Source organism: Centrocercus urophasianus, unplaced genomic scaffold (genome assembly GCF_019232065.1).
Source record: "Centrocercus urophasianus isolate 14NV4802_14NV808 unplaced genomic scaffold, USGS_Curo_1.0 seq_10, whole genome shotgun sequence".
NCBI classification, from domain to species: Eukaryota; Metazoa; Chordata; class Aves; order Galliformes; family Phasianidae; genus Centrocercus; species Centrocercus urophasianus.
Window position 1 is genome coordinate 38,151,984 of NW_024884142.1, and position 23,198 is coordinate 38,175,181.

At 39.7% G+C, this 23,198-nt stretch overlaps 1 protein-coding gene across 2 annotated transcripts in view; it reads right to left on the minus strand.

Annotated features, from left to right (window-relative positions):
* Nucleotides 1–8,864: 8,864 nt before the first annotated feature.
* The window catches only part of CDK19 (cyclin dependent kinase 19), a 112,656-nt gene continuing 98,322 nt past the window's right edge, over nt 8,865–23,198 (minus strand). For both annotated transcript variants that reach the window (XM_042814240.1, XM_042814235.1), the window contains 6 exons: nt 22,973–23,042; nt 21,939–22,011; nt 19,623–19,720; nt 18,091–18,169; nt 13,846–14,112; nt 8,865–10,382 (listed from right to left, as the gene is read on the minus strand). In XM_042814240.1, the coding sequence (XP_042670174.1) occupies nt 10,251–10,382; nt 13,846–14,112; nt 18,091–18,169; nt 19,623–19,720; nt 21,939–22,011; nt 22,973–23,042 (719 nt within the window). In that variant the 3' untranslated portion in view covers nt 8,865–10,250. The remainder of the gene's footprint in view (nt 10,383–13,845; nt 14,113–18,090; nt 18,170–19,622; nt 19,721–21,938; nt 22,012–22,972; nt 23,043–23,198) is intronic.

A 23,198-nucleotide genomic window follows, 5' to 3' on the forward strand; every position in this document is an offset into this window, starting at 1 on the left:
AAAAAAGTGGGTTTTGTGCAGGACACCTTATTTAGGTCAGGTAACCAAGTGACCGACCAGCAGGTCCTGGGCTGGGAGCTGATCTGGCACTGGCTGAAGGAAGCAATCATGTTACACAGGGGGGACTTCTGGCCTTGAGCATCCTAGGCTGCACTGCAGCATTTAAACCTGAAACCCCCTGTATGAATGCTCAGCACTGTTATATTTAGTACACAGAGCTATTCTGGCTACATGGAGTATCCTGATTTCTTTCTGCATTTTTGAGAAACAGGCTATTCCTTACCTCCATGTTTAAATATGTGCACAAGAGGAATGATGCAGAAAAAATGTGGCCCTTTTTTTTCAAAACTTGACAAAACTTGACAGATGACTATCAGCATCAACATGGTTTTACTAGCCATGCCAACCTAAATACATGCAGGACATTTCCTAATAATTTAAATAAGCACACTGCTGAGGTTCCCCTGTCTGGCAAGAGCCTACAATCCAAAAGCATGGATGTCTTTTGCTTTGACATTCACATGTGGCATACCCAGAGTCCATCCCTGATGCCACAAAAGCAGGGAGCCTTCCTACTCCACTCTCTTGCCCTGTCCTCTCCACGAGTGTGGCCCATTCAACATTCTGGAATATCAGTCCATACAAGGGCAAGACTGAATACTTGCTACAGTGCTCTTTGGATTGGATTCTCAAGGTAGTCTATCAACTACATGGAGCCACAGAACAATGAACTACTGTCCTTCTCATAGCACCGTGCAAAACGTGAAGGAGATGGGTGGAATACATATGGAATACCTCAGCTCTGACATACAAGAAGCTGCAGTGATAACAGTCTTGGAATAGCACAGCCACTGTGTATTATTAATAAAAGCATGACACACTGCAACTGATAGATGAATTTGGCACACCAGGGGGGAGACAATACGCCTGCTTCTGATCTAGCTGGCAGGTCATTTCTTATATCTTCCAGCACACACAATCCACTGTCCTTATTCTATGAGCTTTACATTAACAAGTCATAGTTGAGTATTTCTCCACAGACTAAATATATGTAAACGTTATCACACAAGATTTGAGTTCTAAGAGATGAAAGTGTATGGCCAACGTGCAAACACAATAGACGTCATGATCTCAGACGATTCAAACAAACACAACCCCCGTATCACTCTGGATGATAACAGAAGTGACTCCATTTCTGCTGCCCAGGACTGACTGCCTCAAAGTCACTGGGAACTTCCAGCTTTCACCCAGCAACAGCACTGCAAGAAGCAGCTTTTGTCCATCCGCAGTGGGACGTATCCTCCAGGGCATGTTAGTAGATGTCCCCGTTGTTTTGTAAATGGGTAGGGATTTATTTTCTGTGCTAGTGGGATATTGTAAGCTACAAAAAACCACCCAACAATAACTAGAAAAACTTTTAAACTCTTAAACAAAAGTTCTATTATTACCAAAGGGAGTATTTTGAAACCATAAACTATGCAAGTATTCATGCATTTATGGGTCAGTACGACAAAAGCCCGCTTTTTGACACGATTGAGTCAGCTTACTTGCTGTGTGGAGAATTTTGTAAAGGTGACTCACTTCTGTCAACTTAGTATAACTTACACAGTTGTGATGGTTATCATTGAGCTAAATCTTTCTCTTTGAAACTCAAATGTTTTCAAAGCACTGCAGTTGTCGCACAGCACCATGGAGCAGTGCTGCCTGCCCGGATCTCTGCAACAAGAGGGCACCAGCAAGGAGAAACCCCAATCTCTCGCTTTCTCCTCTGCTAGCATTCTGACTTTTACTGCCAAAATCAAAACATTGGAAACTATCCTTCTTTCTTCTGTACCAGTGCAGGAACAATTTGTACAATTAAAGGAGGTTGAAAACAGAAAATTATAATTACAATTTCACAGACGACTCATTCTACATCATATTAGACAATGGCAAGACCAAAACCAGATGTTTTTGTGCTGTACAGCCCAGCAATAACAATATAATCTGATGACTTCCAGTCACCTTGTAGCACTATCTATCAAACATAAAAACTTGCAGGTTAAAGTTCAGTGTCCACTTGTGTAAATGATCCATGAAGCTCCAAACAGAGCTCCCCTGAGCAGGTCAAGCACTCAGGGTGAGAGGTCATCAGTCCAGAACCGCATTGCACAGATACCACGGAAAGCATTTTAAGGATGTAAATGTTTAAAAAACCAACACATTTTAAAATGTACTTATTTAAAAGTTTATTGTGTTCTGAAGAACTGCCACCTAAACTTGATAGCATTATCACTTCATTAGAAGACCAAAAGGCTACAATTCTGCTGCTCCTTTGCTCTCTAATGCACCAATAAATTCCTACTGGTGGATGTAGGTAATCTGACCAATGCAATGCCTTTGGAAGGACTTCCAATCCCTGCATCATTCAGCAGGATCTAGTCTACTATTAAAACTTCACCTGTTGAGAATAGCTATGAAGAATTCCTCTCTTCAGTGCTTCATGTGTTGAGATTTTCATTATGTATGACGCATTATAGCCCTGTGAGATGAAGAGAGCATAGAATGGGTTACTGCTTGTTACCACACCATGTCCAGAAGTCAGCAACAATCGCATGATTTCTTTGTTCCCTACTTTGAAAAATTGTGTTTTAAAAGTAATGCAGATTCTCATTTACTAACTTACATTTTTCAGTAACGTGCACTGCTGGAATCAGCAGAACAAAATTCCATTTTGAAACTCAACTGGAACAAAGCTAAAGGTTTCATGTAACTTCTTGCTACAGAGCATCATGACACGATACAGCTAAAGGCTGCACTGCTGAGTAGAATTCCTCAGGTTGGAAAAGACCTAAAATATTATCAATGCAACCACAACCTAACCATACTACCCTAACTCTAACCCTCTGCTAAATCATGTCCCTGAGCACCACATCCAAGCAATTTTTAAACACATCCAGGGATGGTGACTCAACCACCTCCCTGGGGAGCCTATTCCAGTGCTTAACAACCCTTTCTGTAAAGAAGTTTTCCCTGATATCCAACCTAAACTTACCCTGGCTCAAATTCAGGCCATTTCCCTCGTCCTGCCACCTGTCACCAGTGAGAAGTGACCAACCGCGCTCTCGCTGTAAGCCCCTTTCAGATATTGCAAGAGAGCAGTAAGGTCTCCCCTCAGCCTCCTCTTCCCCAGACTAAACAGTCCCAGTTCCTTTAGTCACTCCTTCTTTCAGCTGTATATTCCCTGTACACAACATGCATATGTAGCTGACGTGCTCCCGAAGTTCTCTATCTCCTTCAAGATACTTTAAAGAACACTGAATAACCACAGAAATGGCCAGTTACTGACCAGAAGCTAGAGAAACTTACCTACAGTAGACTAAGTCAAGCACATCAAATTGAAATTGTTAGGTAGATTGGTACTGCCTTCAGACTTCAAATAATAATGATTATACATTAAAAAAATCTACTCTGGTTATCTTGAGTATCTGTTACATAAACACTGTGGGACTCACACAGCGATTTCAGCAGCTCAACCATAACCATACACTGATCTTTCAGAACTTTGTTGCTGGTTTTAATCTACCTCAAACAATCATTGTTGTAACAAGTATTTATTTTGCAAATGAAAAAATAATTGCAGTTACCATACAGTAATACTTTTTCTTTGTTTCTACTACAATAACAAAATAAATCAGTCTTAAGGACGTGAAGCTCTCTGAAATGTAAAAGAACAGTACCTACCTGCTAAAAAACATTGCAGGTAATTAACATTGTAATTTGTTGGCTATTGGAATGGTGCTTGCTGGAGTTCCAAGTCTAGCCAGATCAAACTGATAATACTTGGCACCAATATGATGTCTTCTGTGTTCAAACAGCACATGAAATCAGCTCTCATGCTACTACTGCACGTTGCCCAGCAGTAAAAAGCACAGTATTCAAGTGGCTGTTATTTGCAATAGAATGCCTCCAAGCACCAGGCATGAAATGACTGTATTAGGACCAAGGGGCCCTTCCTGTCTCAGGGAGCTCACGGGTGTGTGGAAGGTGATGGATGGGTGAGACTGTATCCACTGCGACTATATCCATTAACACAACAGGTACAACTTAGGATATCCATTGCTTTAAGTATTAAACTTCCATACCTATGAAATTAAAAGTGTTTCAACAAGAGATGCAGGTGATACGTAGGAGGGAATTCTGCAAAAATTTATGCAACAGGAACAAGGGGCAACTGGAAGCAGCATGAAAATGCTTATTTGGAAATCTAGAATGAGGGTCATAGAAGTTGATCTGATGAGATGATCAGACCAGGAGATAACTTCATTTGAGTAAGAGGGTTGGGCATGGGCTCACATCAGGCTTTGGCAGTGATGTGAAAGTAAAGAGAGTAGTTTCACATCCAATGGAACAAAGATGACAAAGCCAGAACAGTAATGCAGGAAGCAACAAGTCAAAGCAAGAGCCTAATGAACAGTATACTGCACAACTTACCAGATGCTGTGAAATGTAAGTTGTCTAGATGGCAGGGACATAAAAGAGATGATACTAAGTCAGATCAATGTTAGCCTGAATTAGACTCTAGATTGCATGACCAGGCAAGAAAATCAGTCAGGGGTGCTGCAGAATGTAGACTGGGACAGAGCCAGCACGTGAGGTTGTAAGGACATCCACACTGAGAATCACTGAGATGCTGAAGGGACTGGGGCACCTCTGCTGTGAGGAGAGGCTGAGAGAGCTGGGCCTGCTCAGCCTGAAGAAGTGGAGGCTGAGGGGGACCTCACCAATTTTTACAAATTGATTACAAAACCTGAAGGGAGGGTGCAAAGAAGATGGCTCTTTTCAGCAGTGCCAAGTGCCAGGGCAAGGGGCAGTGGAACTGGAACACAAGAGGTTCTGTCTGAGCACCAGGCAGCACTGCTGTGCACTGTAAGTGATGGAGCACTGACACAGGCTGCCCAGAGGCTGAAGGCTCCTTTTTAGAAATTTTCAGAAACTGCCTGAAAGTGGGCCTGGACACCCTGCTGGAGGTGTCCCTGCTGGAGCAGGGTTGGAGCAGATGGACCCAGAGGTCCCAGCCAACCTCTAATCACTGTCATTCTGTGAAGCAACTGACTAGGCATTGACAGAAAAACAGATAGGAAAGCAAACTATGAGGGGTAGAAAGCTGGTGACGCCCGGTTGTACTGAGGCTGAAGTAACGTGTTCATCCACAAGGTGCCTGAGGTGGATGCATTTTATTCTGGCCATGAAACGGACTTGAAAGCAGTATTGTACCCAAGTTGCAGATAAAATTACAGTTAAAGACATTTGCTGTTCAGCTCATCTTTTAGCATTACACAGGAAGCCTTCTCATAATCCCGCATCCTATAAGTGATGGCCTTGATTCTTTAAAATGCTTTTAGATCTTTCTGGGTGAAAGGCATTGCAAGTACAAATCATTCAGAACTCCTCTGCTAGTATTTTCTTTTGTGAAAGGCTAATCCTAATCTCACTTTCATCTGAAAGGCATATAGGGAACTGAAGTCTCTTTCTTAACATCAACTGCAGAGCAAGGAGACCCCAACCATTCTTAGCCACATAACCGTTATGGAGAAAATAGGTGGGACTTTCACTGTCCGTGAAACAACAACTGTTTGGAATGGAAATACACAGAGTAGCAAAGCACACAGAAAGCCACTTTGAAAAATACCAACGTGCTCCAGCTTGCACTCTTTATGTTGTCAACTGAAATACTTGAAATCCCCCAACGTCCAGTGGAAGGAAGAAATAGGATGACATTTAGCTTTGGAATGCAGTAAAATAGCTTTCCTTTTCATTCTTTACTTTTTGTTTAATTCCCAGAAAACTGATCTGTAGGATTGTCTCACTAACAACAACAAATCTCAACAAGTGCCATCAGTGTGGCATAATAGAATACTTTTCAACAGAGGTCAAAACCTAAAAGAACTATTCCATCTATTCCGTTTTCCAGAAGGCTTTATTCTATTTTGATAGACACATACCCATGAATATCCTCGTGGACATTTTGAAAGCTATAATTTCAACTCTGAGGTTTTGCAAGCTTTGTTTTTTGTGGTGTACGCTATCATAAACATCCTGAATGTAATTACAAGTGCAATTTTGTGGGCTGTATTTTCCCTGTTTGTAGCCGAAAGCCAATGTTTACAAAAACTTTTCAGCACTCTTATTTGATTTCAACTTTTTATTATTATTACAAATGTATATTATTTTATTAAAAAAATTCACACTGAAGCAAAGTCAATTTCATTTCATTACAACCAAGAATATAAAATGAATGCAAGGGACTCAAAGTTTAGTTTTAACAGTCATTTCAAGAGTGACATCAGGACAACTTAAAAGCAGTAAACTCTTAACTCTAGAATGAGAAAAGTATTCCATTTTGTGGTTTCGTGAGCCCATCGGCATGGGCACTGCTGGACGTGGCCACCACTGATGGAAAGCGGCAAAGTTTTGTGGCAGCATGGGGCGCATACGCAATAATTCCTAATGAAAGCTACAAAAATGAAAGATGCGTGCATGAAATCATTAGAAAAAAGTAACTGAGTAGAGACAGGCACACCTCCACAAATAGTAAACATGGGAAAATACAACTAGAACGATTTGAAAAGTATACTACCTTACGTATATAAAAAGTTCTTTAAATTGCTGTTAAAAAGGACACGTTCTGTCCACATTTTGTGTAATACTTTTTAGTGTCTACACAAGACAAATTTTTAAAAAAAATTAAATAGTATTAATTTACTACTAAATATTTAGGAGATAACAGTGCATTAAGGACTTTTTTTTTTTCATATAGTAATACACATCGCTCCTGTCTGGCGACATTTTTAGAAGATTACGTATGGCCTTATGTACAATACATTTATTTAACCCTAAAACAATTCTTTGCTTAATGGTGTTAAAGTACCATTCCTGAAGATTATGAAGAGGAACTAAGCTTATTATGTTTATATAAAATATTATACAATTTGAACACTTCTAGCTTCCCACCACCCCTCCCGCTCAGGATGCTCTTCCCTCCCCCTCCCCAGATACAGTGTCACAGATACAGTGCAGGACTTGCAGCTCTCCCTACATCTCTCCTTCGTTGTGCAGTCTGTGCTACATGAACTTCACCCACGTGTACCAGGCTGCTATTCCATTCCCAACACAGCCACTGCCTCTGAGCCCGCAATGGGAAAAGCTGTGCTCAGCAGCCCACTCTGCCGCCACGCACGCAGGAAGGAGCCAACATCTCTGCTGGTGTCCCTCACCTCCCTGGGTACCAACACGCCACACTTTGGTGAGGGAACAGAGCTTATGGGCAAAGACAAAGCTGGGAAGTACTAACCAAACTGCACGAGCAAAAACTAATAAAAAATAACATGGCCCTGGCTTCCCATGACACACTACACAGTTCGCTTCTTCAAACCTCATGAAATTACCCCTGAAAAGCAAGGCTTCTTTCACTATGACTGCCAGCCACCCCAAAAACGCACTGCAAACTCACAAGAAAAGGCAAATTAGTTCCCAAACAGAAGACAAAGAAACCAGCAAAGCATGCACAGCACGCATTTTCCAGCAGACACCTGTGCTTGTGCTCAACTCTCCATTCAGTTGTTACTTTGAAGGCGATGGAAGAGGTCAGCTCAGCTCTTTGCTTCTGCACAAAAACTGGAGGGGACTGGGGTATGGACCATCTGCCTGGGCCAACAAACACACATACCAGTTCGGTTTGGGCAAAGGGCATGGCAGCTGCTCTAGAAGCTGGAAGCACACTCAACCAAAGGACCTAACACTGCTGTGAAGTTTTCACACTCTACACAGTTTAATCTACACCACGATTTTGCCTTGCTGGCACAAGAGCCCAGCATAACCCTACAGAAACAAAACACATCTCCCTGCTACTATGTGATCTGCTACAGGTCACAGCAGGGGAAATAAACGTTGGGTGATTGTAATGGAAGAGAGAAAAGGATATGGGCAGAACTGAAGGCTTAAATTGGGAGGAGACAACAATTACTCTTCCACTGGTTAATTTCCAGAAATGTGTAATTCAAGTCACAAATACATATTAAAAAATGATACTTTACAGCATTGGCCAAATATCTATCAGCTCAAGGTCCTTCATGCTAACATCAGTAAGAGCAGGATGTTTCTCTTATGGAAAGAATGGAACCCCAGGTTCACTGAAATAAAATACTTAAGATCGGTCCTCTCAAACAGGTTACTGGGGCGGGTACACACGCGTAGCACTTCAAGATCTACGCATTAAAAGTATCTCTTGGGAGATTATTTTTCCCTGAAAACAACTGCATTTTTTTTCCTTCCAAATTGGTTCATTTCATTTCCACCACCTTCTTACCCATCTGATGACAAAAGCAGACTTTATTCTCTTTTCCAGAGAATCTGGGTGTTGTCAAAGTCGCATGATGGGGACATGGCCAAACAAGCCAACTGCTCACTAAAGGCATGAAAACAACACATTTTTGAGGGGGAAGGGGACAATAAAGTTGACTGGGTCAACTTTAATAACCCAATAAAATCAAATTCCTGTCTAGCTGTGCTAAAAAGCATTTTCCTCAGAGCAAACAGACCCACATGTCTTCCTAGGTATGAGCACAACTTCAATGTGAATGCGTGCAGGTAAGTACTGCAATATTTACAGAAGAGAACACAGTATAAGTGGTTGTAACACCGACTATTCACATATAAACTCCTCTGATTACACCTTCTCTGGACACCAACTTTAGAAGCTCGCTGATGTTACATCGTCGGCAGCTTTCGAACAGCATTAATGGTTTTTCCAGGTTTTCTGCAACAAGACCTCCTTATTTCTGATGGCTGAAGGAAAAACGAAGCTGTCCCAAATTATAAGTTGCTTCTCTCCAAATAACTGTGGTTGCTGAAGTTGGACAATGATTCTCTGATCACGCTTCTGAAAGCTGCTTATTTACTGGGGATTTTCTGCCAGCTACCCATCCACTTACAGTCCTTAGGCACAATCAAAACATGTTTGCTCTAGGGAAAAAGAAACATTTCAGTGCAATCAAGCGCATCTGGTGTAACTAATCTGGGTTAATCACAGCAATGTGAGGGACATAGAATATGCATCACCGACATGAAAAAGGAAGAATTTTCAACATGCTTTTCAAACTGCACAATAATTTCTCTTAATTATCAATCTAACAAAAATTGACTAAACGTATTCGCTTTTATAAGTCTCAGTATTTCTGTCATACTCAGGAATGTGAAAGAGAAGCTACATTTATAGAACTCTCACATACATTAATCAGCTGCTTAACAGAAAAACAAGCCATCATCCACATTCCTCCTGAAACTTGAGGGCAGTAAAAACGTTTTCTCAACTATTTTGGTGTCCAGCCTGGGAAGACATTCCATTTTTCTGTTCCAACAAATCCTGAAAGCATCTCCTTTTTATGTGACAGTCATTGTTCCATTTAAAACAACACTTAATTTAAAACTAGTCAGAGCACGATCACTGTGATTTCAAGAATTCAATGTGAATGAGTTAAATAATATCAGCAATCTTCTGTCTGGAGTTCAGTCCAGTAGCATGAAGCATATTTGCTGCTGCAGAGACTTGGGTCATTTTTTTCTTTTTTCCTTTTTCTTTTTTTCTTTTTCTTTTCTTTTTAAGACCTCGCCTGAAAACTAGACTAATAAAAACAGAATAGTAAAATACTCTGGAACAGTAAAATTTTGCTGTTCTTGACATCCATGAGCAAAACAGTAATATCCTGTGAAAATAACATAGTGCTTTAAAAAGGTGCAATATACCTGTATAGCTAAACTGGTTTGCCTAGTATAAAACTAACTATATACAAGCTTGAAAGCCTGGGAGTTCAAGATTTTAAAACTTTAAAATCCCATCAAAGAGATTGAAAAGACAGATTTATGGCAATCACTACAGCATAAAGGAAGGTGCACCAGGAATCCTTCAAAATTCCAAAGGTTAAAGAAGTTAAGTGCTGGGTTCAGATCAGAAGGGTTCATTAGAGTAACCACAATAGAGCACATGCAAGGGCAGGGAGGAAGGAAAACTTCACAAAAATCTCCTTTATGGCAATAAAGGGGCAGGAAAAAAAAAAAAAGTCTTCAGTAAGTAAAGTTTTCCTTTTGCAATTGAGAATTTCAGTTCTGCATCATAGTTCATATTTTTGGTTCTTCTCATCATCACAAACTTCATATTGCTGGAGACTTCTGGCTTTTAGTCCATTCCTTTTGAGTGCAGTCTGTTAAGCCTCTCAGTACCTGTGAGACTGGTGAGATTGGTGATACTGAGAGCTCTGCTGAGATGATGTGGAATAGCCCATTGTACTCTGGGACTGAGAAGATCCCTGAATGTTGCTTTGGTAACTCAGGCGTGAGCTGGAGTGCTGGAGAAAAAAGAGAATGGGATCAGGGAAATGAAAAACAGCCTGTTAGGACTGTGCAGCACAGGAAACTTTCAAGCTCTCTGAAGCTCATTAAAATCTGGCTGTTGGAGAAACTAACTGAAAGGTATTACTGTTTTAAGTCCCATAAACAGGTAATCAATCTGATCTGTAATCAGCCTTAACGCAGCCCAGAAAATACACCATGTCATCGGCAGACATTTAAAAGTACAGCATGTGCACATCAATTATTTGAAGTACAAATACACAATGAACATGTCCAGTAAGACAGGACCTTTGTCCAGGAAAATGATAATATAAAATATTATAATTTTAGGTGAGTCTTTCAACCTGTTGCCTTAATTACTGGAAAACAGCTGCTTAATGATGGGCATGTGTGTGTTCAAATTTATATGTCTGTGCTAAATATAATTTTCCTCCACTGTTTGAGATGTTACCTAAGAGGACCTCAATTTCAGCAACCCAGGTTCATGGATAATTTGTGACCTCCAGAATGTTTAATTTGAATGCTTATTATCGTGCTATTCCCTGTCAAGAATTAATAACGAGCTGCAAAATCACTTTGTGCAAAAGGTACGGCTTAATGGATGGGAGACTCTCTAGCAAAGTAAACCCTACAATCCAATCCACAAAAAATGAATCTACAAAACAAAATGGTACATCTACTCACAGACAGCAAGCCATTTGTTTTCAGCCAAGTTAAGTGCAGGCTCAGGCATCTTTCAATAAAGATTTCTTTCACTGTGTACAGCTTGGTTCTACCTGCCTATGCCTTACAGTTATTAGAAAGACTGTGTCAAACAATGATCATCCAGAAAGAGTATTAAAATCCTACATTCTGACTAAATATCAAGATCAGGAGTTATTTATGGAAAATATCTGGAAAATGTAAGTTCTGAAAGGAAAGCCCACAGATCAAGTGGGTCTGTAAGAATACAACATTCTTCACAGACCAACCATCTGCTTGGCGCAGGTAAGAGACAAGTCAGTGGTCTCATCTAACCATCAGATCCCAACCAGGAGTGCTATGAAAATGTCTTGACAGCTTTCCAGCCAGATGAAGAAGAGCAAGAACCCAAAGTTCAGGCACTGTCAAAACATTTCTGCCCTTTCTTACATAGCTTTATCTTTAATTTCACATAAACTTGAAAACATACTAAAACCTAAAAATACTGCATTATTTTTTCCATGTTCTATTTAAAGATAGAAAACTGAAGGTTGATTTCAAGGTGAAGATTAGTGATATTAGAGAGAGATAACTGTCCATCTTCTAGACCACTGTATCTCAATATAATATCAATATAATCAATATCAGCTTCACTTGTTCACAAGGAGCAGTTGGGGAGAGGACAGTGCAGCACACCAGCTTTGAAAGAGATCTCTCTCAGTGGCACGTACACCATCAGTAACCAGGCTGTGTTTGGCCTGTGTAATTAGAATGTTTACCAAGTGTCTGAAACATAATTTGGCACAAAATTTTGCAACTTTTAACCGGGAAAAAAAGGAAGAATTATGATAAATACTGTGATCGTATAGGAATCGGTTCTGGATGAAAACGCCACGTTATCACGTTAAGCAAAAAACCTGAGGTCATATAAGCAACGTTCAGTAAAAATTAAGAGAGAATTCCCATTGTCATTTGTAAAAGTAACACATATTGATATTGGTATTGACAAATCACAAAAAAAATTCAACAGAGACATTAGGTAACCAGCTAAATGAAACTCAAAGCAAAGCAATTCTTCCTCCTACTTCTGAGTTGGAATATAATGGAGTAAAATTGATGCACAGGACTACAGAACATCTGCTCACGCTTATTTTTATTCTGCAGAAGAGAATTTTTTTTAAAAATTATTTATTTATTTTAGAACTAAGTCGGACTTGGACAAATTGCAGACATTCCTCTCTGGAACAGAAGACTGTCAGCTAGAATTTAAGGGCAGACAGCCAAACCCAAATTTAAAAATGGATAATCAGAACAGACAGTTCAGTAAGTGATGTAAGGGGAGCATACAGATCATTATTTTGCTGCCTGTGCTGTTAAATTCTAGAAGGAAAGGGTCATGGGAGGTTAAAAAAAAAAAAAAAAAAAAAAAAGAATTTAACCATCTCAAAAAATATTAGATTTAGACTGCTAAAAACTTGTAAGGTGGAATCTTGCCAACAGTTTGGAGAGCTGTGTAAGGATTCTGTAATGGACATCATCAAATGCAGCATATCAGCTCTCAAAATACAGATCAAAACAGGCCAGCCATAAATACTATTAGTCAGACAGCTGTAGTGATCAGTCCAGACTTCGAGCCTGCCTGGAACTTTTCAAAAAGGAAACCTTGTTGTCTTTACCCTTGCATTGCCCTCAGTATCTGTGTGATCATTTGTAATTAAAAGAGCAAAACAGAAAAAGGAGAAAAATGTCTGACACTGAGAAATCAATTGCATGTGGAGGAGGTATGGGTGGAGAAGCCAAAGCAATTCCAGAGCTTCTTTGTTTTGTATTAGAGCTGTTTATTTTATGCTTAAAATAGCCTGAACATGTTTCTTAAAGGTGGTATACTCATGAAGGTTGGTAGCAAACAGAATCCCTAACATGCTTTAAAACACACTTTTACTAGCTACCTTGCTGCTAATCTGCTTTTGACTCATTTTTCACATTCTTCAAGTATTGAAGAAGTTGGTTGAATCAACTCTTTGGACATTTAGTGTCACTTTTTCAGAGGAAAGCATCATAATTCTATGAGAGAGAGACAAACATGCAAGTCCCAAAACAATTTGGTGATACGTCTTTTACGTATGAATGCTACTGAAGTGAAAAACATGAAATCTATTCAACTCCGGCCACAACAGACATTGCGCATGCTCACGCCCTGCTTCAGCATGATTCATACCGATGAGCCAAAACGTGTGCTAACATGCATTTTCTCTTTAACTTTAGAAGTAAATTTAGTAAGATATTGGAAATATTGGAACAAACTACAGAATCGTTCCATATGTGAGATGATATCAGGTAACACAAAGCAGAAACCAAAGGGAAAAGCCTGGCTCTAATTTTGATTCGCTTCCCAGGATCTGCCTCTCACACAGGATTTAACCTTGCCAAGAGCCAAGTATTTTGAATGCGATATGATGCAGCATTTACATTCATGAAATAGTTGCAGTGGCTTCGCTAAGATTATTCTCACATAAAGCTATGCACATACTTAAGTGCTCTCCTGGGGTGGTTGAGCCCTCAACACTTAATGGGGTGCAGCAGATATAACTTGTTTTGTATCGGAAATTACTAACCACAGCGCAAAACCTTTTTACTGCCCTAACGTATCAGAGCATACCTGCTACGGCTACAAGGAAAACTCGTTACAACATGATTTTTTTTTTTATTGCAGCGGGGAAGAGAGAAAACGACATTTTGCCTCCCCGCAATCAGAAGCAGCAAAAATTCAAGAGGTACCTGATAATCTGAAGGCATGACAGGCCCGCCTGAGTTAGCGCCTGAAGGCCCTATGCGTGGTTTCTTGTTTGGAGGCACCTGGTTGAGGCTGGAGTCCTGGCTGTGCTGGAGTCCTGCACCCGCGCCCCCTCCGCCTGCACCCGTGCCCCCGGCCGTCCCATTGGTTTGGGTGCTGTTCTGCTGCTGCTGCTGCGGTTGCTGCGGCGCGGCCTGCGGCTGCTGCTGAGGTGCTGTTTGCTGCTGATGTTGGTTCTGCTGCTGCTGATTCTAAAGGAAGAAAGAAGTGACACGACATCGTCATTTGCTCCGTACTCGTTTGTGATCCTGAGGGAGTCACTAAGCCTGGTGCCACCGTGCTGCTGGAAAGGCAGCATGCCCTTGTGTTTGCCAGGAAAGCACGGCAAGGCAAGGTAATGCATAAGATGCGCTCCTGTGGGCCTCAAATTGGGGTATGTCATTTGTGGTTCACTTCTTTCTGTTGTGGTTTTGTGTTGTTTTTTTGTGTGTTATTGTTTTTGTTTTTTTAACAAAGCAGGCAAGGCTAAAGCTGGCATGACAGCCTAGTGATTGCTGCAGCTAGGCAAGCACTTAGGCCAGAGTAACAGGGAGCAGGATTGGAAGGAGTGATTTATAAACACCTAATGAGCAGAATCAAAGCACCCCAAATTTTACTAGTTCTCAGTGGCATATGTGGTGAACCACAGTATATTTTCCTAAGAGCTTCAACAGCCCCATTCACTTAGAACCAAAACCACTTTTCCAACTTCCACAGACGATGCACTGCAATAATCTAAAGGAGGCTGGCAATGTTACCATCAGAAAGGCAAGCAAATGAAGACCAGAAACATTACACCATTTCTTCCAGTTGCAAGGAAATTCTTTGGCAGAACCAAAAGCAGGTTCCATTACCCTTTTTCTCTCTTTCTCTTAAAAGCACCTTGGAAAGAGTGGTACACTGGGAACACAGTCCAGCATGGTGCCTAACTACAGGGTCTGAAAATCTTACAGAAACAGCAGAAAGCAAAAAACGAGAAACAGCTGAAGATAGAAGGACAAAGATGAGATAGGAATCTGGCACGAGAAAGAAAAGAATAGCAAAGGAAGAGAAGTCAGGCAATTAATACAATACCATGGTCTAAGAGGAAGAAAAACAGAGAAGTGTCACCAAAGGGAGGAAAAAAAAGTTAAGGAGAACACAGGAGCAAAAGAATAAAATATGCAACTCTTCTGGTTTCAGAAGCTATTGATTGGGAAGAGTATTATGATCTAGAGAGGTCAGAAAAGTAGCAAAACTGCAACTCTTCCCTCCTTGCTTAGTCACTGACAAGGAAAGACAACCTGTGTTCGCTTTTGAGCACTACAGAAGACTCATCTAAGAGAGGAAGCGAGTAAGAGAACTGCAAAGAAAAGCAACTTTGCTCCTAACGTCAGGTATGCATCCTGCTCATCATAGAAAGCTCTGCAATTTTTATGTCTTGAATTAATAAACCCTACAGTTAAGTCACACTCCCCCAAACAATCATAGTGTACCACATGGGAGTGTGGAACATTTCAGGATAGTTTTTTTCCCCTGATATCTGCTTATGTCATTCTCAAAGTTTTGGTATGGCAACCTTTAATACAAGCTCATGTTATCAGTTAATCACAAATTATGACAACCAATTGCCACTAGCACTGAATTGTTGATGCTCTCAGTCATGGCAAGTCATCTTAGTTATCTCAGAAAAATGACATGAAAATCTGTATCTGTGTCACTTCTCGCTACAGTTTCCCAAGATATATTCAGATCAAATTTACAATGGTATATTCATACAAGATTCCAAAGAAGCTTTGCCCCTCCAAAGATTTCTGGATGACATGTATTTCCATTTCACACTGAGCAAAACCAGTAATATATCCTACCACTAGTAATCCTCAAATGCCATATCAGTCAGACTCTTTTTCTAGGGAGATGTAAACTGTTAAGAGTTTAAATAAGAGTTTGAAACAGGCTTGTCACGGAATGTGTTAAGAAGCAACTTATCTTATAATAGCCATTTGAGCTTCACATACCAACAAATGCCAATGACTAAGGCAATATCTGTGCTAGATTCTAAGATTTGTATTTTCATATGGATGTTGGGATGTGAGTGAGGTGGTTGCTACAGTGAGAGCTGAAAAACTGCGATTGTGTAAATTATGAAGAGATAAGGCAGGAACTCTTACAATTAAGGACCACCATTTGCAATTGGTTTAATGCCTGGCACTTCGGACACTCACACAAAATTTTGTTGACTATTCTGAGGTTGCTCTTCCACACATCTACTACTTCTAGTGTCCTGGTAGAGACTGAAGTCTACTCTGACAGATTCTGCCTGGAGTCTAACTGCACCACCTTAGCACATGGGAACAGCTCACACCAGCAGAAATACCTGCAGATCAGTCTAGTTCACAGTGGTTCCTAAACAAAAAACTTCTCTAAAGTGATTAACATATGACCACGTTTCATTATTGAGACACAAATTACCAAAATTAAATTCTGGTCCTGCCTAGAAAGAAACCAAAGAGAACTTGCCTACCAGAATGTTTTCATTTTGTTTCACAAGCACTTGTTTTAGCTTTGCTGACTAACAATTAACAACTCTGAAAAAAGGAAGCTTGTGTTAAAGGTTACTCAAGTAAGATGCAAGTTCCAAATAAATAAACAGAGAACTGTAGGTCTCCAAGGTACACAAATATTTATGGTTTTAAAAACAAATCAAATCATACACTATAAAAAAATAAACAAAAACACTTTTCACTTGCATCATCATCATAGACAAAGCATGGTACAGACTCAGTCTGTAGAATGTTCTTTACTTTCACATTTTCTGCACTCTGAGAACAGATTCAATGAGTAACACGTAACTTAAATTAGCTACGTGGTCTGAAAGAAGTTTCATTTGGACTGTATTATGTAAATACGTGACTGTCCCCAGCACTCTCAAAGATCACTTACACAATGGCTGTTTTGAGTATAAACATTCCATTGTTTTTTTTCTTCCCAGTATTCCCATGAAAATGATATTTACTTTTAAATACATTGACTTCACAAAAGCCAGAATCATTTCATAAGCCTTGTTCTTATTTTTGAAGTTGTGAGTTGTTCTTACAACTTACAGTTGTACAAGTTCTTATTTGTGAAGTTGTGAGAATAATGCCAGTAACTACAATACAATCAAATCAGAATCATGACTTTCATTGTATTTTTGCTTAGGTCTGTTTCCTCTCTTTGAAGAACTATCTGGACAAAAAAAAAAAATCAGGACATTACCACTTGTTCTCAGTACAGAAGTATCTACAATATCTGTTCTGAAAACAAAATCTTCTGTCTGCAATGTATTTTTGTAGGCACACAGACTCAGCTAGTTTCTCCCATTACAAGGAAAATGCTAAAACAAAAGGTACATGTAATCAAAAGATTTCTCAAAAACTGTAATGGTACTTCTCATGCAGCCCTCAGACAATCACATTATGTCTGTTTTCTCCACGTTTTGCTACCTTTATGTTACAACTGGCACCTCAGTGAGCACTTACAGCAAAAATAACAAGCTGGTTCATATGCTATAGTGGTACTGTCCTGCCCCCGCACCAAGATGGGGCAATCACTTTTGTCACGTAGCACAGCTGAACCACACACATAAAGTTAGATATGCTGCCAACACACCAAAATTTACCACACGCAAATACGTTCCTACTTGTATCTAAGGAGCTATGGGAAAGAGGGTATTCCAAGTAGATTGTCACTACAGAATAGCTCATGATCTTTATTACTCTTTTGTCTGAGGGCCCTTGAAACATGATCAGGAAACTGTGTGCAGATGGATTAAATGTTCTGATGCAATGCCAGAAGGTTGCCATTATTTACTCGAGACCCTGACAGCCACCTACTTTCAAATGGCTGGATGCATGCCACTTATACAACGAAAATTCTATTATTTTCTTGTGATCACAACACATTTTATTTCTGCAATGCAGAATGAGGTAGGCAAGGCTCTCCTGCAATGACAGTGACTGAAAGCAGGCTGATGTCGACAGAACTGAACTAGCTCAAAGCCCACAGGTCAGGGGAAACTGGTGGTGATCCCACCCAAGACACCCCAAAGTGATCTGATACTTTTAATCTTTTATTTTACCAGTTTAAATGTGGAAGACACATAACTCTTCCTTATTTCATACTTAGAAAGGAAAAGGAAAAAAAAGGAAAAAAGGAAAAAAAAGTTATACCTTATCCCCTTTCTCTTCAGGTTCATCTTCATTGAGGAATTCTCGTTTGGGATATGGAATCTGACAGCCAGCAAACACACTGGAACACAGCAGAAACACAACAAATATGTACATATGACATACTTTTATTTAATGCTATATTAAAGATATGAATATAACACAAAACAATTTCTGTAATTTCATGGCCATGAGTGAGCAGCACTGAGAATGCTCAAGACAGCAGAAGATACCAGCAGCAAGATGCTGATCATGATGGCAAATCTCCTTGCTGTTGGCATAAGGCCCTCACTTAGAAATCATGGTATGGCTGAACAAGCTTGAATGCGAGAACGACCACTTGTTGCTTCAGATGGCAAAATACAGTGCTGTAGCAGCCAGATGTTACACAACACCTGGCTGGAGCACACATGCTCATTGAATAAAGGGTCTGATCCAAAGATAAATAATGCTTTGCGAGTCCCTACTTGACTTACAGTGGTCTGAAATATATCTGCAATCCTGACTACACAGTTATTGCTCAATTAGCTTCTCTGATCTTGTTTAGAGAAAAAAGACAGCTTCTGAATTCATGTGGCTAATAGGATTTAGAACATCCCTTCACGTTTATGGCAGATAATTCATCACAGTGTCTTACTGTCAATCGTGAGGAGCTATGGTTCCACATAGGATAGCCTCAGGTAAACACTACACAGAAAATTATTGGTAGATGCTGACCACTACCAATTTCTTAGATTTCTGTGCTAACTGCTGAAGGCATTTAAAGTAAAACAAAATCAACATGGTTTTATTACATTATTATGTAAAGTTTCTTAACAGTGTTTTATCTAGTAGAATTCTGATTTATCCAAACAGAAAAAATAAGAGGAAGAAAAAACAAACATTAGCTCAGCTAGACTACATTTGCACTCATGTGACTGTTCCCTTCTTTCTCTGTTTGTTGCCTGCTAGCTGAGGAAGCAGCAAAAACAAAGGTAGAAGTCTCCCTGCATTCAGATTTTACAGATCATAATGCTTCTGAAAACTGGGAAGAGAAACTGGCGGGTGAAGTTCTGTCACTAGCAGTTTCATATGCGGGATCTGTGGTAGTCATTGACTTCTTTTCTCTCCTCATATTGTTATGACCCTGCACAAAAGGGCATGGGAACAGAGTGCAGAACAGAGAACTGCCCTAGGCCTAGGGGGAAGCACAATGAAACCAGGTAATGGAAAGCAGAGCTCCATAAGGCTGCGTAAGGCAGAACAGAACAGGGAGCCAATTAATTCTCTAAATACTGCAATAATACTGGCTTTGATAGCACATTCAGAATTACAACACTTGTGTAATAGGGGGTTAATGCTCACAGCCAGTCCTGGCATCGGTAGATACAGAATCTTTAGGTCTATGTTAACAGTTTCTACTGAGCATGCCAGAGCGACCACTTCTTGTGACACATGCAGACATCTGTGAATTTTAGAGCTGTCATCTCTTATCAGGGATTAGCAGTTAGAAGAAAGACAACCTCCTTGAAGAGCAGAGAAGTGAGAATACATACTCTGATGTAGGCAGAGGATCCTCTTGAAAGTAAGGGTCCTGCAAAGCCTGCTCTGAGGTAATTCTCTTTGTAGGGTCCATAGTAAGAAGTTTCTGAAGCTGTAAACAGTAAAATGAGCAAAAAGTTTATCAAACTATCACTTTCCAAACTTGCAACTTATATAACTGTTGAATTATCCGTGGCTTGCCCAGACAAGCCTAAACTATAATTTCCCAAGAACTAGAGCAATGTTCCCAAGAGCTACAGAACACTATGGCAGCAAACATCTCTCACATAAGAAATGCTGAAGGGCAGCTTGCCCCTAAGTATTAATTGCTAAGTATTAATTGTATTAATTGGTAAGGCTGATACACTGTCTTAAAGCAACGTTAAATTCAGCTATTACATGTTTATAATGTCTAAATAACAGTTGGTTTTTTTTTTTGTGATGTATATAACTTTCATACTGTTCTATAGCATGACACAACAGGAAAAATGTGTCAGGTGAGACTGGATATTATCAGGACTACATTTCACTTAGAGTCAGAAACAATAAATCTTCACCTCTCTCACTAGCAAAATTCCACTCATTCTGCCACTCACACAGGTTCTCGTTTCACACTAATTGGTATTGAGAAAGAGGAGGAGCACACCCTTCCTTCTTTATTGAGCTCGAATTATATAGTACATATCCTGATCTCACATAATGCCCTCCTAATTCAAGTTAGCAACAAAAATAAAATTGCACCATATATCACCCTCATCACAAAACTACTTCCAAACACTGTACTCTGTCCTCCAAATAAAAGGCTATTGTACCACAACAAAAAATCTAAAGATATCCAGAATGTTTAAAGTGATCTGCTCACTCTCTTAATAATTCCCCTCCAATCCAGATGATATAATGAGTTTCCTCATTCCAGGTGGTGCCACGCACAGCATCACTCTAAGTGAGATCCCTGTCTAACAATGATGCTACTTGTGAGCCAGTTTTCTTTGTCTGATTTTCTGTAGCTTCCACTGTTTATATGAAAGTGAAAAATATAAGTTTGGACTCATTTTGCTTACAGGATAGCAACTGCTAACACAACATAGAAAGCCTGTGAGATTGGGTCTCATTCTTCTCAGCAACTAAACTCTGGCTGGCCTGACAGGATAGCTATAAATATAATGCTTGTAACTTTTTCCAGGGCAGCAACAAAAGATGCACTTTCCAAGGGAGAAAACATTCTAACTTTCACATAGACATCAACATTCAATGTCAGTCAGCAGCATGGCACGATATCTGTTTTTTGGTAAAAATCACTTGCCGTGACCTGTGCAATCTTATTCACAGCTCTGGCAGGCTCACCTATTTAAGAACAACTTCCACCTATGTGGTCAATAACTAAATCACACCTGCTCAGCCCTGATTATTAATAGGGAGAACTACCTTGGCTAAGAGAAGTAAGTCTTCTACATGATGTTTAGAAAACAGCCCTTAGATTTCAGAAAATGTCAGTTCTCACCCTCAGTGCTATATAGAGGAATACATAGGTTACCAACTATTTTTTTGGTCATCTTGCAATAACCCTGCCTAATTCTCCGTGATGAAAAGTTCATTTTTTTAATATACACTTTTGCCACCTTATGGCTAGTTCTGTACTCTTCAGAGATTTGATTAATATTTTCCTCTGGAAAAGTGGCCCACCCACCCTCAACCTGGTGTTCACATGATTAATTAGTGTTTCCTTCTTTGCCCTTCCATAAAAGTAGGCTTTCTGGTGGTTTTTACCTCTAGTCAGAAAGCAGAGAAATTCAGGTGCTAATTGTTACAACTGTGGTCTTTCCAATTAGAATTTTCCTCAAGATTATTCCAATCTGTGTCCAGTAAGCTGAGTTTAAGAAATTTTGATTTTCATGGAATCTCAGATTTCTTCTGTGAAAGTTTTCCTTCACACACACACAGAAAAAGATACTTATACTTTCCATTCCTCCTCCCTTTACCTCACATAAGTTTTTAGCTTGAGAACTCTTCAGCTTTGAAACTATGTGGAACCAAGGGATATGTACTACTCAGTATCCTATTTGTATAGTAGAGAAAAGCATAAGGCTGGGTTTACAAGTTCCTTGCAGATCAAAATTAGATAAAAGCTTCAGCTCTTGAGTATGGGCAGTTTAAGCATAATCTCAACATGAATGTATACAAAGAAAACATATCTAAAAAATGGCAAGTTAGTGATAAATGGCTTTGTTTTGTCAATGTTCAGAAGAATGAGTTAGAAGAACAGACGCAGATATTAATATTAGAAACACATTTCACTCCCACCATCATAGTGATTTTCAGTTCGTACTTACCAAAAGAAAGACTTTGCTGTCAGGCTTGACTTTGTGTTTCTCCATGTATTTTATGAGGCTACTATTGGCATACCTGAAAAACATTGTTCAAAGGCATTTCTGAAATAACAGAGCATTAAGAATATGGAACTGTACCACTAATCACAAAACATCAGCCTTTAATAAGTAAACCGTAGAAAGAACTGCTATCAGAACACACATCATAGTTATCAAGCAGTTGACGCTCTAAGTATGCTTTTCACTAACAGAAGTAGTATCAACAGCATACAGATTATTTCCATAGAACATGCAACTTTTTCTAGTGTATGGATAAGCTGTTGACATTGGCTTATGACAGAGAAACTCAACCTGAAGTTTACACTCTAGCTTTCCAAAGCAACTCTGACACAGAAAGTGCACAGCACTTTGTTATTGAGTAGGTTATTGTTTCCAGCTGTAACTGAGCAGTTAACCATTCTGTCTCCCTCAAAAGAAAGAAAATCCTGAACTCCCTAGTCTTTGTCCTCTGCATTATAGCAGAGACTGTGTTACCCTTGATACCCTTTGATCTATCACCACCACTAATTTGATTTAGCCAAAGCAACTGGTAACACTAGAAGTAGGAAATTTTCAGATTCCAGACAAGCTTTACATCACAACCTATCGACTGCATTGCTTTCTGACTACTGCTGCATTGTCTCCAGATTTCTGCTGGTCAGAAGGACTAAGGAGGTGCTTATCTATTCCTTCTCACACAAAATGAATTAAGTTATCTTAAACAGCTAAGTTAAAGCAACTTCATTTGTGTTTGCCATAGATTAAATGACACTTACAGCGATCCCTTCCAGAGAAATGGTCACTCATCTAATGCTATTAAGCACTTGAGAAAGAGAATATTACTCAAGCAGAACAATTAATTTAAAACAGGACAGCTGTTACAATTGTGGGACCCAAACACCCCAAATTCCCCTCCCTACAAAAAAGTTTCAGAACAATAGGATCCAGTTTCTGCCAATCTGCTTCATTCACTGCAGTGTCGCGTTATCATTACTCACGTTGTTCTCCTGAAATCTTTTTGAAGAGTTGGATATTCTGGCATCTTTCTTATGTCTTCCCAGTCTTTATCTTTGGTGAGGGCAAAAAAAGGAGAAGCATTTACAATTCTGGAAGTGAATATTAAGTAATACACACTAAGAAACAACTACAGTTGTTTGACATTCTATAATGGCCAGCACTACTGTTCCATAATAGTCAGCATTTCCAAATCCATCAGACTGATGG